Source organism: Tenrec ecaudatus, chromosome 10, assembly GCF_050624435.1.
Source record: "Tenrec ecaudatus isolate mTenEca1 chromosome 10, mTenEca1.hap1, whole genome shotgun sequence".
Lineage (NCBI taxonomy): Eukaryota > Metazoa > Chordata > Mammalia > Afrosoricida > Tenrecidae > Tenrec > Tenrec ecaudatus.
In genome coordinates, this window is record NC_134539.1 from 47,440,126 (window position 1) to 47,451,434 (window position 11,309).

The window sequence follows — 11,309 nt, forward strand, 5'->3', positions numbered from 1 at the left end:
ACCTGTGCCCGCATAGCCTGAATTGCTCTACAGAGGACTACCTGGTGGCCCTCAAGACTTGAAGGACTGCCAGTGTCTCACAACTGTCACGGGAGTGAGTTGATAATTTAATTAACTGTTTATTATGTTATATATCTATCTGTATACATATACATAAAAGTATTAGCAATCTGGTTTTGTCTCTCTAGAGAACCCTGTCTAACGGCCTAAAGGGCCCATTGTGGGACCTCATTCGGGCTACAAAACAGTGGAGGGGCCCCCAGCGCAGGCACAGTCTGCCGGCTCTACCCTTGGCGCAGCTCCATCCTCAGAGCCACTCCATCTTGTCCAGTCTGAGTCAGGGTGGGGCAGGCCACCTTTGAACAGCGACTGGAATGGGAGAGGGGATTTGGTTCATCCCTGAATGAGAACCAGCCTCGCTGTCCCACCCAACTCCCCACAGGGGAATATTATTGTCTCAACTTGGAAGTCTGTGGCTCTGAGGGTGAAGTAACTGAACAAAGGTCACCCAGCTGCCAAGGGACAGTGTTGAGAAGCCGCCAGATCCAGCTGCTTCCTGGCCAGGCAGGAAGACTACACATGCCTGTACTGAAGCAGCCGCTTGGGTGAATCATGCCTGTGGACCTGCAAGTCCTGGAGACCTAAGTCAAGGTCACCTGCCGGAGGCAGGATTGACAATGGCAGGTGCTGCTTCTCTAACTTTGAGAGGCATCTTCTGTGGGTCTGGGAAGAGAGTGGGAAGGTAGGTTCACACCAGTCCTGACCAGCTCAAAGGGTGGGGAGGACTCAGTCCAAGGTAGTTTAGCAGAGCACGCCTTCATCTGAACCCTCTCTTCCAAACCGGTTTGGCGGCCCTGGAGCCCCAGGAGCCCGCAGAAGTGTGTGTCTGAGGAACAGAGAGGGATTGTTCTGGCCTGACAGCTCCTGGCGGCGGGAAGGGGAAAACTCAAAAGGTTAGCCCTCCCATTCACTTCAATGCTCGGTCCTCCTCCTGGCTTTGGGAGGGCTCAGTCTTGAGCCAAGCCTCTGTGGAGGCAAAGGCACCCTCAGCCCAAGCCAGTCCAGCTGGGAGTTTGGAGTGTGTGTGTGTGGGGGGGGGGGGGTCAGCTCTGATCTGAATTTGGGACCATCCACACTTGTCCTGCCCCTGAGTGGACTTTGACATCTGGACATTGCATCTTGGCCTCTGGAACGCTTTCTGAAGAAAGAGCAACTCCAGCCTAAACAATGCAGACTGGGGAAAGCAGGGATTCAGGGGACGTTTGGAATTCATTTCAAATTGCCTCTTGAGTTCTGGGAATCCGAACTTTCTTCTCCCTCAGGGCCCCTCCTTCTCCTTGTCCTTCCCGGCCTCCTCTGACTCTTCTACCCTACCTCTTAAGCTTGGGGATTTTCCAGGGCTGCTTCTGAATTCTGTCTTCTTTCTCTGCTCGACACTCCTGTAATACCTCGACGTATCCATGGCCCTGAAGGAGACTTGGGGTGCAGTGGTTAAGGGTTGGGTTGCTAATGAAAAAAGATATACAGTTCAAAACCACCAATCTGCTCCCTGGGAAAAAGACCAGGCAATTTGGGGTTGGGATGGCTGGCCTTGCAGTCAGCAACCTGCTTGATGCTTAACTCATGGTGCCACCAAGTTCCCCTCATAGGGCTGTATGGTGTCAGCCCTGAACTCTAAGCTTACTTCTTGACTTGCTTATTTGGAATCTTCAGTTCTGTGTCTCAAGAGCACCTCAGACTCCAAAAACTGGAACCAAACTGGCTGCCATCCAGGCAAGCCTTACTCACAGTGGCCTCTAGAGCAGAGCGAGGCTGGCTCTGTGGGGTTCAAGGTTATAAATCTTTACAGGAGCAGAAAGCCTTGTTGTTCTCCATTGGAGGAGCAGCTGATGGATTTGAACTGCTGACCTCAGGGTTAACAGTGCCACCTATAATCCATAGAGGCTAAGTGTTGGTCTGCTAACCACAAGGTCAGCAGTTCAAAGCCACCGGTGGCTCTTTGGGAGAAAGCCAAGGCTTTCTGCTCCCATAAAAGAATTACCATCTTGGAAACCCACACTGCATTTCTACCTTGTCCTTTAGGGTTGCTATGAGTTGGCATCGACTCAATGGCAGTGAGAATTTGAGTTATAATCCATTACCCCATTGGAGCTCCCTCAAATTGAACATAACAGCATTCTGTTGCCAAAATGCATATTAAATGCACCTACTTAAATTCCTCTCAGTTACATTGCCCTTTATCAAACCCTACCAGGCCTCCTATACCCTCTTGCCATCAATTTTAGATCACTTGTTGCTCTCTTGTCCCTGGGTTTGTTAACACCCACTTCCTTTCCCTCTGCCTCTCCCTCCCAAATGAAGGCTGAACATGATAGTGGGACAAGAGGAAAGTAAAAAGAAATAGAGGAAGGAACTAGGAGGCACAGGGCATTTATAGAGGTTTAAATATAGTCATGTACATATGTAAATATTTTTATATATGAGGATGGGGAAATAGATCTATGGCATATATTTGTAGGTTTAGTAGTAAGATAGCAGATGGACATTGGACCCCCACTCAAGTACTCCCTCAATGCAAGGACACTTTGTTCTATTAAACTGGTATTCCATGATGGTCACCTTCCTGACATGATCACTGAAGACAAATGTGTGCATAAGCAAATATGGTGAAGAAAGCTGATGGTGCCCAACTATCAAAAGATATAGCATCTGAGGTCTTAAAGGCTTGAAGGTAAACAAGCAGCCATCTAGCTCAAAAGCAACAAAGCTCACATGGAAGCACACCAGCCTGTATGATCATGAGGTGTTGAAGGGATCAGGTATCAGGCGTCAATGAGCAAAAAATCATATCTTTGTGAATGGGGAGAGTGCAGACTAGAGACCCAAAACCAATCTGTAGGCAACTGGACATATCCTTACAGAAGGATCGTGGGGAAGAGATGAGCCAGTCAGTGTACAATGTAGCAACAATGAAACATACAACTCTGCTCTAGTTCTTAAATGCCCCCCTCCCCATTATCATGATTCCAATTCTACCTTACAAATCTGGCTAGACCAGGGATATACACTGGTACAGATAGGAACTGGAAACAGGGAATCAGGACAGATGATCCCTTCGGGACCAATAATAAGAGTAGCAATACCAGAAGGGTAAGGGGAAGGTGGGTTAGAAAGGGGGAATAGATCACAATGATCTACATATAACCCCCTCCCTGGGGGATGGAGAACAGAACAGTGAGTGAAGAGAGACATCAGACAGTGTAAGATATTAAAAGAATTTTATAAATTATCAAAGGTTCATGAGGGAGAGTGGGTAGGGGAGGGAGGGGGAAAATGAGGAGCTGATACCTAGGGCTCAAGTAGAAAGAAAATATTTTGCTTAATTAAATACTTTTATTGGGGGGCTCTTACATGAAAGCAAATGTTTGGAGAATGATGATGACAATAAATGTACAAATGTGTATAACATCACGAATGGATGGATGGATTGTGATAAGAGTTGTACGAGCCCCAATAAAATGATTTTTAAAATATGCACCTACTTTCCCATTGTGCATCCCCCCCTTAATAGAAACTACAGCATCACTCTCCTTGGACGTGCCCTGACCATTTTTAGCCTCAATTTCCCTCCTAACATGATCTTCACATTATTCTCACAGGAGCCATCAAGCAGGAGGGGAGGACATGGTGAGCACACGAGAGAAGGATGTAACAGAAGCAGCCTGCAATGGGTGGTCTGTGCGTGACTCGGAGGTCCAGAGGAGTGGTTACGGTTGCCCCCACCCCAGTTGATCCCAAGTCATTTGCAACCTCATGCACGTAGAGTTGAGCTGCTCCATGAAATTTCAAGGCTGTGACCTTCCGGAAGCAGATCATCAGGCCTGTCTTCCAAGGTGCCTCTTGGTTGGTCTAAACCACTGCCCTTCTGACTGGCAGTTGAGCACTGAACTATTGGCACCACCCACCCAGGGATTCCGAAGGAGTAGTGAACTTTTAATGATAATCATTGCTGCCTGCTTTAGCCGGCTTACACATCCACTTGGCGAGACTGTGATGTCAAAATAGTAGATCAAAACCTCATTGAGGGATTTCTACGAAGGTATTTTGTTGATGTAAGTCAAGTCCACAACTGACAGAATTAATTGCTTTTAAATAATAGAGATTATCCGAGATAAACTGGGTGGACTTGATTGAATTATTTCAATACACCAGCTCTAGCTAAAAGCCCCAGGGACATTATACATATTGTTCACACTTCTTTCAAGAGTGCATGTATCATCCTCATTTTACAGATGGTGCAACCAATACTGAGAGATTAAGTCACACATCAACTGTGGCTGGGTAAGGACCCAGGTCACCGGAATGCAAAGCCCCTGCCCTTTCCTTCACTAAGCCTGCGTGCTGCACACGTGACCAGACCTGGGTTTTTCTGGGCAATGAAGAAAGGAACATTACAGAGGTTGTCTATGCCAGTCGCCAGAAGCCAGTTTCGTCCATGGAGAGCTCTGGGAAAGACACGGATCGAGTTCATACCCAGCCGTGCAAGCCAGGCTGCCACAACCACACAGCAAAACCCCAAACAAACCAGCAGCTGTTGGTTCTAGATTTGTGGCGACCGCGTGCGTGTCAGAGTAGAACTGTGCTCGGGGGTTTCTTTTCTCTGGGGTGGATTTTTCTGAAGCAAATCACCAGACCTTTCTTCCAAGATGAACCCAAACTTCCAACCTTTCCACCCACCAGGAAACTCATTAATGAGTTGTATCTTTGGGGACTTGAATCCTGCCCAAGTGGGTGGAAAATCAAGTCTGAGGCTCCCACTGGTGAGATCAGAGGAAACACATATTTTAGAAGCATTCAGAGTCAATCTTAAGGATTCCATTTTAATCAAGGTGAGACACATTCAAATCTTTAGAAAGGGCTCAGACTGGAATTGAACGGGAACATCAGGATCAGTCATCCCATGCTTAGGAAGCCAAGTGAAAGTGTGGAGACCGTATGGTTGAACTCCAAGCACTGATCTATTAATTTCATGGAATACATGTGAAGGAAATAAATATTAAAAATGATAGAAAGCAAAGTCACTTGTCAGTATTTAAAACAAACGCAAAGGATCTGCTATTGGGAGGATAGGAGGGCACATCTCCATCTAGGCCAGTCAGAGAGGTGTGGGGAGCTGCGTGGGGTGATGGGGGCCTGGATACCAGGACAGGCCAGACTGGGATTGAACAGGCAGCTCAGCACTCAGTTGAGCAGGGGAGCAGGTCACTCCTGGATGGGAAGAGTGTCACGTGCCTGCCTGAGCACAGGGGATGGTAGCCCCATGAGTGACTGCATTGGGTGTCACCAACCCTAGTGATGTCACAGATATGTATACTTGTTTCCGATGGGTTTGATCCTCCTAGAGGAGCCCTGGTGGCACAGTGGTTAAGTACCAGGCTGTGAACCACCAGCTCTATGCAGTAGAATGATATGGCAGCCTGCTTCTGTAGACATTACAGCCTTGGCAACCCTGTGGTGCACTTCCACGCTGTCCCCTAGTGAATTTCTCTGCATGTGGCTAGCATGCTGGATCACCATGATGGGGGTGGGGGGGTGGGAGGGAAGTGTGGGTAAAACCCCACAAAAGGAATCTGATACAAGGGAAAGGCACTTTACAGGTGTTTACATAACATGACTAATGTTAAACATTAACCAGGAAAGACACACTTTCTTCCCCATCACACAAGTGCCACCTGCTGTGCTTTGTTTTAGTTCCAAAGACCATGATGTTTGCTGCCAGGACAGAGTTCAGGGTTTCAGCATTTGGTGGAAAGGGGGCAGTTGGTGCAGAAAATGAGTTTCCCAGGCCAGGGCATTTCTTCACCACCTTTTTCCCAGACTCCCAACACAACATAGTTTTCCACATTGGTCAATTATTCATAAGAACTCAGAGAGGAAAACAAGAAAGAAGAAAAGAAGAGGAAAAAGACAGTAAGTCTGTGATGAGGTTGGAAGTGTGGGGTCTCAAGGCAAACCAAGCCAAGATCAGCCCTTCCTAAAGACCCTTGAAAAGCCCCAAACTGTGGGTGACCTTGTTCTTAACTCACTTCACGGAGAATTACCATGCTCTTGGAGAGTAATGCTGAAAGGGTGTCGACCTACTCACTACCATGAACTTCGTGACTTCTAAGTGGTACAGCCTATGGCCTCCAAGCATGACAAGCAACAGAAATTAATTCTTAAGACTATATGTGAGATCATCAGAAGCGACGGAAAACGGATTTGTTCATGCCCATTCACCCCAGGGCACTGCTAAGATACTCTACTGGCTACAGCCTCTGCTTCACTTTTCAAAATTCTCCAGTTCCACGGACTGAACAGGTGTTAAACTCAGTGCTTACGCAAGACTCCAATGTTTTGTCTTCATACGTAAGCAAGATGGGGCTAAATGACTGCACAGCACCCCTCTATCCTGAACTACAAACAGTCTTGCTTGAACAATCTCTTATTTTGTCAAGGGCCAGCCCAGTCCCAAGTCCATGTCCCACAATTCCTTCAAATTGCAGTTCTTGCTGCTCGTTAGAAGACTTAGTTGTGGCTCTGCTCCTGGTGTTCTGGTGAGGTCATTGATGGCCTCAAAGCTGAGCCATCGGGCTAAGAAGAAAGCTTCAGGCTGGGCCATATAAGCCCAGATTCCGTGCAGCCTGGGAGATCCTGGGAGTTTTCCTCTGGGGAAAAGGATAGTGCGCCAACTTGCCAGACCTGTGTAGATTCTTTACGGGTGGAGGACATTGAATGTTCAAGTTTAAGTTGGGTCCTACTGCCTTTGCTTGGGTAATGCATACCTGACATTGGCTCTGGTCAGGCCCTGGGATTTCAGTCCCTTCCTGAGGACTCAGATGGGTTTTAAACAAGCCTGGATCACCGTCTGGCGGAAGTCTTTGGTCAGACCCAGTGAGCTTGCCCTTGTGCTGTGCCTGATGACTGGTCTCCTGGCAGAAGGTTTGTGCCAAGCAATGCATCTCTAGATATGTGTGCCACGGAGAGTTGGGAGTCTGAAGAGAGCGTCTGTCTGCTGCCTCCGGCATCCCCTTGGCCTCCGGTTCTGCCTCCTCTAATGACAGTGAACTCCTCCTCTCCTTGTTAATCCAAACAGCACTGACCATGGATTGAGCAGGAACAGCAATGTCCCCTCCTGAGAAGGGAAGGAGCAGCACAGTCACCATTGGAACCTACATGACCAGCACCCATTTGGGGGTGCTTTGTAGTCTTTAAGCTAAAAGATTGCCAGACCGAGAACAGCAAGCAAGTCAGCTACTGAGCACATTGCATGTGTAAGAATAACTCACCACACCAAAAAACAAATTCACTGCCATCGAGTCAATGCTGACTCATAGCACCTCTATAGGACAGTGTAGAACTGCCCTTGTGGGATTCTGTGGCTGCTACTCTTTATGGGTGTAGAAAGCCTCCTCTTTCTCCTATAGGTGGCTGATGGCTTCAAACTGCTGACCTTTTGGATCACAGCCCAACGAATGACCACTACACTGCCAGGGTTCCTTTGTAAGAATAACCAGAGTAGCTAAATCATGTAGTTGTTGTAGGGATTAAATAAGTTAATACATCCAAATCTTTAACCACCGTGACTGACAGAGTGACTAACATTCAATAAATGTTAGTTATCATCTGTGTCAGTGCTGAAAGTGCTAGTCGAATTGAGGAGCAGAAATCAGGGGAAGATCAGCAAACTTGGGCAGACACTAGCCTAGGAAGCCAAGAAAGTCCTTGTCTCCTGTGGTTTCCTGATTTACTTGATACACCTCTTGTAGCCACAGTTCCTGTAACTCCCACCAAACAGCTGGTGGGATCGTGAAGACTGGGTGTATTTCTTCTTTTCTTGATAGGTCTGGCAAAGAGAAGGTGGTGTAAGATTATGTGACTCAATTGTGAGTGATTGTTAGCAAGGATAATTACCATTGTAAAAAGTTAGAACATTGTACCATGGGGATTGGTCAATTAGGCTATCCGGCTGGGTATAAAATGCATTATCTCAGGAAACGGAGAATCTCACTACCATCAGGAAAGAGGAGCAGAGCTAGGAGCAGAGCACTTCATTTGGACCTCATAGGTCCCTGTGCACTGAACCTCTCTGATTAGGAGACAAAGAACTGTGACCCGAGAGGAAAGGCAGGGGAATAGCAGCAGCAAAGAACCAGAACACAAGACTTCCCTTTCTTTGCAGAGAGCAAGTAAAGCTGAGTGCCTGCAGGCAGAGGCTCACTGGCAGAGTGGGGTGCCTCTAGGCACTTCATTGGGGAAGCTGGGCTTACTGGCTCAAAACTGTAGTGTTGAGTGCTCTGGAGTAAAGTTCATGGCAGGGTGGTGCGTGTGCCTTTTGGGCATTTGTCAGTAGTGCTAAAGGAGCTTTGTAGCATTGCCTGAGCTGTGGCCATGCAGCTGAAAAGCCAAGAGCTAGAGAGGGACTTGCCTTTTGGGCTTGGCTGGGAAGAGGCTGTCCCGCAAGAAGAACTGTGCCCTGAGCATTTCTAATCCTGAATTGTAATCTGCTAATTTTCCTCATAAACTCCACAATCCTGAGTGTTGTGTATGAGTTCTGTGTGATCATTGTGATGAATTCTAAAACCCATCAGGGACATAGAGAGTGCCGTGAAGGGACAACTGGGTGCTGGGGAACCATTCAGTGAGGCCACTGAATTACACAGATAAGCACAGGAACCCCCAAAGCACAGCATTGCACTTCCCCATCCTCTGCCCTTACTGTCTCCCAACCCCTTTGCTCCTAACTTCTTCCTGGAATGAAATGTGAGTTATAGAAAGGAGAAGGCTTTCCTTGCTTCCCCACCCCCTCGCCCCACTGAGGAGAGGTCTTCTGGGTTTAACTGGACAAGCCCCTGCAGGCATTTGAAGTGGAGGCAGTTAGCTCCATGAACTTGAGAGGCCTCCTGAGCCCTGCTGCTTCCCGTGCACAGCCAATTCCCAGGCTGCAGGGAAGACCCCCTTCTCCCTGGGAAGCCAGTGTCTCTATTTGGCAGGAAGAGCCTCCGTTGGACCCAGCGGGTCAGCAGAGTTCCTAAGCTCCGGTGACATACAGGTCACGTGTTGGGCGGCTAACTTCAAAGGCAGCAGTTCAAAACCACCAGCCACTCTGCTGCAGAAAGACAGGCTTTCTATTCCCTCAGTTATAGTTTCCAAAAGCCACCTTCTGAGGGGCCGGTCCACTCCCCTGGAGGCTTACTGTGAGTTGGAATCAACCCAGTGTAAGTCAGGCTTGATCTCCCGCCTGGCCTTGCAGGTTGGCCAAGCCCAACTGTCCAGTCCAGGGCAAAGGAGTTGAGGTGTGAACCTTAGGGCAGAGACTCCAGATCACCTGGACAGCAAACTGAGCTAACAAGCCGCAGCTCCCTCCCTGGCTCTCTGCTCTGCTGTCCCAACAGCCTCCCAGCCACCCAGCCAGCCTTTCTGTGCATGCCAGGCCCGCCTCCCTCCTGTCACTTCTGCCCCCAACACTGGCCAAGCCTACCTTTCGGGAGCACCACCAAGTGGGCCTGGGCCCTCTGCCGCTGCCTCAAGCCTTCATACTGGGCTCGCAGAAGCTGGATGCTGGGCGGAGGCCCGGTCCCCAGGACCTGAGTCCCGCAGCCCTCAGCCATGAAGGGAGACGGGGGCTGCCAGAAGTGGGGCAGGGCAGGGCACGGGCAGGACAACCCCTTCATCCGGATCTGGATCCGGGAGAAAAGCAAACACGGAGGGAGGGGAGGAGAGGGAGGGGCGAGGGAGACTGGATAGAACAGTGGGGAGGGTGACAGGTAAGATTCCAAAGGGAGCGAGAGAAATGTGGAGTGGGGAGGAACAAAGAAAAGTAGAAAAGAGGGGCCAAGGGGAGGTGGGGGTATGTAGGCTCAAGTAAAAAGGAGGTGAAGCAGGGTTGTAGGGAGAGGGTAAGTGCAGAGGTCCAGGGAGGAGGGGGTGAGGCGAGAAGAGGGGAAATGGGGCAGCGGAGAGGGGAGGGGATAATGGAGGAAGAAGGTGGGGTGGAAGGGGTGAGTGACTGGGGTGGGTAAGATGGGGCCAGTGAGGAGGAAGGGGGCTGAATGATTGACAGGCAGAGATACAAAGGCTAAAGGGGAAGAAAAAGAGACCAGCCCAGCAGCTCAGAATCCGTCTACAAGGGGAAGGGGTTGTCTTGTCCCAGAGCCTCCACTCTTTGATCCCGCAGTTTAGAATCCCACTCCCGGAGGCAAGATGAAGTCTCTCCGCCTGGCAGAGCTGGTGCAGGGGAGTGTCAGGTGCCTGCTGGACTCATACACCTTGGACTTGAGCCTGGAAGTTCACATGGGCCACCACAGGAGAGAACCACAGAACCTGCTGGTTTGGTTTTCAGTTAAAAACGACACACCTGCTGCAGCCTCACAAAATTGCTGCCTTGGGGATGTGCACACTGCAGGCTCTCCCTAAGGAAACCCAGTCACAAAGATCCCCCCCAAGACTCCTGCTGACTTCACCAAATACAGAACCAGAAGGGGCAAGCCCAGCGGCAAGGTCAGCCAAGGGGACAGTGCAGGGCATTCTGCCTTTAACCAGTCCCAACTCTCTGACACTGGAGGCTGACTCAGCTTTCTCAGTCACGGGGTGCTCTGGTGGGCATCTCAGCCACAGCCTGGAACGCACACCGGGGCCTTGCCAGTCTCGTTCTTTCTATTCACAGACCTGTTCTCCTTCACACCAGCTTGGGTGTCTCCCTGCTCCAGGGAAATGGAGTAAATACCATTTGTTTAACTCAGTCTCTTTCTATGGCTTCTTAATATGGTACTTACAGATGATTCCATTATCCAAGGTGTTTGCAGAGGCAATGGAAATAGAGGAGAGGTAGATGTCACATGTTTTGGGCCATTAACATACAGCATCTAGATGTCAGATTCAAGGGGTGGAAGGTGGAGAGGAACTCTTACATCACAGGAGGGGAGCAGGCTGGAGAGAGAAGGGGGTGGAGATGTGTTGGAGGCACCTTAGGGACTTTGAGTCGTGCAGGTTGGGATGTTCAGTGGGAGGTTAGAATCTTAGTAGAGAGCTGAGCTGTAAATGCAGAGATCTTCATTTGTAAAATTGGTAAAGTCTGTTATTGGGAACATTTTACCATTGGTCAGGCATATGTAGAGTGGAGAGCTATTTCACAATGGCTCTTGCTTTTGCCTTTTCAATTGCCTTAAGTCAATGCTATCTTTATGTCTGTTTTCTCTTTTTTGTCCTCTAGGTGAGGTTGTTCTATGTGGTGGTCTCTTATTTATGCTTGGTGAGTGTTGTTCTTCTGC

The 11,309-nt window shown here is 49.1% G+C and overlaps 1 protein-coding gene across 1 annotated transcript; it reads right to left on the reverse strand.

The window, feature by feature from the left end:
* Positions 1-6,647: 6,647 nt before the first annotated feature.
* Positions 6,648-9,713, reverse strand: C10H9orf152 (chromosome 10 C9orf152 homolog). The gene is made up of 2 exons (XM_075559018.1): positions 9,521-9,713; positions 6,648-7,174 (listed from the first exon to the last, which is right to left on the reverse strand). Exons 1-2 carry the CDS (start codon positions 9,711-9,713, stop codon positions 6,648-6,650), a joined length of 720 nt encoding a protein of 239 aa, XP_075415133.1.
* Between the last annotated feature and the right edge of the window lie 1,596 nt (positions 9,714-11,309).

Excerpts from the sequence above, each read along its gene's own strand:
- C10H9orf152 (XM_075559018.1), bottom strand. The coding sequence starts at position 9,713 with ATGAAGGGGTTGTCCTGCCCGTGCCCTGCCCTGCCCCACTTCTGGCAG. Across the intron at positions 7,175-9,520 it reads CTTGGTGGTGCTCCCGAAAG|GAGGGGACATTGCTGTTCCT; the intron begins GTAGGCTTGGCC and ends TTCCCTTCTCAG.